This window comes from Phlebotomus argentipes, unplaced genomic scaffold (genome assembly GCF_947086385.1).
Source record: "Phlebotomus argentipes unplaced genomic scaffold, Phlebotomus argentipes genome assembly scaffold_18, whole genome shotgun sequence".
NCBI lineage: Eukaryota > Metazoa > Arthropoda > Insecta > Diptera > Psychodidae > Phlebotomus > Phlebotomus argentipes.
Genome location: NW_026776177.1, coordinates 842,728 through 847,696, shown reverse-complemented (window position 1 = coordinate 847,696; position 4,969 = coordinate 842,728). Strand labels below are relative to the sequence as shown.

The window sequence follows — 4,969 nt, the reverse complement described above, 5'->3', positions numbered from 1 at the left end:
AAGAGGCTGCAGAAGAGATATTTTGGGAACACGTAATTTGCTGAAAATGCTAAATTTGAGAAGAACACTTGGGCGATTTTATCGCTGAGAAAGTGTTAGAAGTAAAACCAGAGAGGAAAATTTGTAATAATACACTTGAATGTTTAGTGTCAAGTTTAATGAGGTCAGTCAAGAGGACCTCAGAAGCAGAGAGTCATTAATCTTAGCCAGTACTTAAGAAATACGTGTAGATTTTAAAGGAAAATAACCAATTAGCCAAAGTCTCTCACTCTCTCAACGCATTTGCAGGTTCCACGTGCGAAAGGTGTGCCGAAATAGGCCTCAACAAAATGTGTACTGTAACGAAAGCTCTCGTGATCTTTTCACTATTGACACTACTGAAAGTGACTGTGAATGGTGAGGAGACAGATGACTTAGTGGACTTTGAATTTGAGACGCAAACACCCACCAATGACTACGAGTATGCCGACGAAGTGGTTGCCAGCAATCACAGAAACACGCTGATGGACGATCTGGGCGATGTGGAAACGGAGTCAGATGGGCAAGAAGTTGTGAATTTTCACACGAAAGAGCAGAAAGTGAGAGCAGCACTGTTGAAAGCGTGGGCAAATCTGAAATTGCGGCAAAAGTTTGCCGAAATTCTGCCTATTCTTCGCATGCTGTCCAGCCAACAGAGAACGGCTTTGGCTGCTCTCGTTTCGGCCCAAGTCAATGCCAAGCCAGGCAGGGAATTGAATCTCAGCCAGGTGAATCCATGTTTCATTGTGTTTTTCGCGCTCACTAAATCAATTTTCTCTCTCCTTTTCTCTGCAAAGGTGAAAAGCATGTTCGGTGACCGGAAAGATCTGATACTGCCTCTGGTTCTCGATATTGCAAATCTTGTGCGATTCGCCACCACAACACCTCATTACACCACGTACGACACTTTCTTCGAGAATGAACCCATTCCTCAGGCGCAACTGCTTCGTCGAAGCTTCAACACCCAATCAACGGTGGAAAGTGATGAGAGAAATGAGGCCGCCGCGGCAGGTCTCGATACCGCAAATCCAATGAGCAACATTAGAGATGATCGATTGTCTGTTGAAGAAGATGATGGGGTAATTGTGACAACGAATGAGGGTCAGAGGAGTCCCAGGCAGAGCGAATCTCGAGCATTTCTCGTGACCAGAGAACCTCCGCACTACGATAAACTCGTGCAAATGATGCCGCAATTCGAGCAGAAGCTCGAGCAGGACAGTCAAAAGTCACCCACAGAAGCGACAGATCAATTGGTTGGGGAATCGAGGCCTCTGCCCATCACTCTCACCAGAGCAAGTCCCATTGAGAGGAACTTGACTCTGGAGGAAATTGAGGATTTGGCATTTGAGTCGCTAAATGGAACGGATTCCACAGATTCACCAGCAGCAGAGTCGGATTCGGAGAACTTACCCACTCCGGAAATGCTGATTGGCAGGAAGAGGCACAGGAAGAAGCCTCCGCCATCTTTCCTCTACAGACAACCGTCTCATCTCAGTTCGCACACTTGTGAGAGATTCACTGGGAATATCTGTCTAAGGGTGGATGACTATCCGATGTAAGTATTTGACAGAGTTAAGAAGTTAAGAAAGAACCACTTCTTATAAGTATTGTACAACAGGGACCAAATCATGGGAAGCATCAGGAGACATTCTTACGCAATGAATGCTTTGCTGGCAGAATACAGTGACAAGGCTGAGGAACAAGATGCTGACTTTTCCGATGATTTACTATACGAAAGCAAAAGGTAGACTTCTTCGCATAGTTTGATAAAAACCTACAAAGGAATTTACTTATTGGTTTCTTGTTATCCAGACGCGAGGACGTGAACGCTGGACAGCCTGGAGCCATGTGCAACAGCGTCATCCGGTATGCTCGGCCCCAGAAAGCAAGATCTGCCACTGGCGAGTGGAAGTACATTGTGAACACCGGGAAGCACACGCAAACCCTGCGTCTTGAGAAATGCAGCAATCCCCAGGAGAGTTGCACATATCTCACTGAGAACTTCAAATCGAGATGTGTTCAGGTGTATAACTACCATCGACTGCTGAGTTGGGACAACACCAGAGGTCTTCACGTGGACATCTTCAAGGTTCCGACGTGCTGCTCATGTCGCATTGATGGATACAGAGACGCTTACCCACCCTTAACCACAGGCACGAGCCAGTACAACTCCTACAAGGACACCACATCGAAGCTGTTCGGATCATCTTCCCGGACAAAGCCATATGCCGCGATCAGCGAGAATCTCGATGACTACGATCTCGATGACGAGGATTTCGAGGATGGCGATGATGAGGACGAAGACGATGACATCGCCTATCAGTTTGGGGATGGTTTCAAGAGGATTCGCAAGCCTTCCAAGGCAATCGTGTCCAGTTCCAGCGTTCCAAAGATCCGCGTTGATCAGCTCAAACTGCCCATTGGTCACGGTCTCAATTTGCAAGTCAACACCCCACCAGAGCCCTATCTGAGTCCTCCGCTGAATGAGTTCGGGGAGCTGGTGTCCTTCAAGCGAGGACCTTTCACGGGCAAGCGTCGCAAGAGGCCCACAAGTCGCATAGATCAGAACCTAGCCGAGAGTGCAACTCAGTATCGGGAAGTCACGCTTCCGTCCACGCTCTCGACGATCACCGAGCGTCCCAAGAGGCGGTCAACAGTGACAACGACAACCAGAGCCAGTCAGGAGAAGATCACGCCGCGGCTGCCCAACACGGGCCTCGAGAGCGAGAGCGGAAGCAGTCGCGTGAATTACAACTACCACCCGATAATAGAGTTCTTCGAGAATGGGGCCGTGAAGGGGGGTGTGGAAGTGCCACAGGCCGCAGCATCCGGAAAAGAATCGCGAATTGGCGCGAGCGCCAGCGATTGGCAACCAATGATCAATGGCAAAAAGCGGCTATGAATGCCGCAAGATATATTAGTTTCTAAGGTGTAATTTATTTTTGCGTATTTATTCATCAATTGGTGGAAAATGCATGTGCGAAGCCAATAAAGGAATGTGTAGAAGACGATGATGTAAGTGTGCTTCAATGGTGCGATCCTTGCAAAAAGATGTGTGAAATTGAACAGTGATGGGAGATTTTGCATGCATGAGAGACTTTTCTAGAGATTCTAGAGGCTCGTCAGTATTGGCGTGAGGTACAAAAGTTACTGGGTTCAGAGAGACAGTTTGAGAATTTAAAGTCCTGCCCATTCAGAAGCTCCGCCCACACAATCGTAAAATCGCGTGTAAGGAATAGTTTGATTAAATGTATGTTAGATGAGCTCTTGCTGTGGCTGTTTGACAAACCCCTCAGCAAAATTTCATGTGAGAAAATTTTCAATTAGCCCTCAACAATTGATTAGCATTTTTGATGGGGAGACACAGTTGAGGTGGTCGTGAAAAGAAAGTGATCGCATTTCATTTCCACACAGGGAAAGTGACAGTGATGTCGGGTTTTTGCGCCCAGAAAGAGATTTGCTGGCCGATACACCGAAACCCCGTGTTTGAGAGACTCTTTTTGTCATGCTCAGCATCCAAAGAGGTGTCACTTTCCGAGTCTGCACGCTGTAATTTTGTGTACACTCAGTCACAAATCACATAAAACTCAGGCGCCCAAATGATACGCGAGCACCAATGGTGGTTTAGCGCGGGACAAGTGACCTTTAAGTGCGCTAAATTACATACTTTATCACATAATAGCGTATGAAAATATTGGGCGTTGTGCTGCGGCACGAGAGTCGCATGAAAGCGCTTTTCATGCTGGGAATATGCAGAAACTCAGGCACGATGTGTACTGATGAATGCCAATGTCTATCACGGCGGCCTGGATTGGATCACGCTGGCCGAGGAATCTGTCGAGAGCTACGCATGAAGATAGACGCCTAATTGAGAGACTCTCCTAACAGAGAGTTCGGATGAAAGTGTGGCACCTTGAGAATGGAGGTAAAACTTCCCATCAGAATCACCCATTGAGCTCATTTTAATTAATTTGTTTGGAATTGACGAGGTGTTGGGGAAAAAAGCCCATTAATGTTGCAATTTGAAGCAATGAAATTTAATGATCATGCGCCCAGGAGAAAAGAAACAGCTTTTTGCCATGTCGCGGGTAATTGTTCTAAATTGAATTTGGGTGAAAAGCGCGCGAGAGATTTCTTTCTTTTCACCCAATAATGAGTAAATTGACTCCAAATCGACCAGAGTGTTGATCAATTTCTTTTCATCACGATGTGGAAATAAAGTTGCTCCTTATATAGTGAGGTTTTTTTTTCTTTTTTCTTCTCTTGAATATTTAAGAGAGTTGCTGGCGAACAAGATTTCAAGAGCTTTCAATTTAACCATCCACAATTCAATCGTCAGATTCTCCGTATATTTCACTCACATTTCATAAATTTCCCGCAACATTTCCCACCTCTAAATTCTAGTCATTTTCCCTTTCCTCGAATTGTTCCAAGACATCTCTCAGTCTGACTATAAATTGGCCAGCCTCCCAAACCCAATATGCCAAAAGCTTAGTGGTGGGCTTCGGTGAGAAAGTGTACAGAAGGTGACTCGGTGGAAAAGATATAAAAGCACCACGGACAATTCATTTCGTTACAGTTTCTTTGTAAATTGAACAGTGCGACGACGTGGAGGCTGCGATGATTGCTGGCGTGCTATCTCTAGTGTCTTGTGCTCTGGTGACACTGACTTCTGGGATTACAGTGTCACCAATTGTGCGTCAAAAGTATTACACAACCACCACCAAAGTGCCTCAGATGATCGCATATTTCCAACCGTCGCCTCAGATTCGCGCCAAAAATGCTGACAGTGCCTCGAGTGCGGCCGTCTTTGGCCAGGATGTGATCAAGATTGTCCAGCCGCCGGACAATGTGCGCGGCAAGGAGTTCCTCCGCGGAGGCTCCAGAAGTGACCTCAGGAACAGAGTGAAGTTGTCACCGCAGATTGACTATGGCAATCCCGGACTGAAAG

The 4,969-nt window shown here is 46.5% G+C and overlaps 1 protein-coding gene across 1 annotated transcript; it reads left to right on the top strand.

The window, feature by feature from the left end:
• The first annotated feature begins 329 nt into the window (after positions 1-329).
• Positions 330-3,872, top strand: LOC132260698 (neurotrophin 1). The gene is made up of 5 exons (XM_059759002.1): positions 330-746; positions 816-1,573; positions 1,637-1,762; positions 1,801-2,903; positions 3,775-3,872. Exons 1-5 carry the CDS (start codon positions 330-332, stop codon positions 3,870-3,872), a joined length of 2,502 nt encoding a protein of 833 aa, XP_059614985.1.
• Positions 3,873-4,969: the final 1,097 nt, after the last annotated feature.

What these genes read in the sequence shown, in the direction of transcription:
- LOC132260698 (XM_059759002.1), top strand. Translation starts at nt 330, where the DNA reads ATGTGTACTGTAACGAAAGCTCTCGTGATCTTTTCACTATTGACACTA. An exon ending in AGGGTGGATGACTATCCGAT is followed by an intron (nt 1,574 to 1,636) that starts GTAAGTATTTGA and finishes ATTGTACAACAG; the next exon opens with GGACCAAATCATGGGAAGCA. An exon ending in TTACTATACGAAAGCAAAAG is followed by an intron (nt 1,763 to 1,800) that starts GTAGACTTCTTC and finishes AAACCTACAAAG; the next exon opens with GAATTTACTTATTGGTTTCT.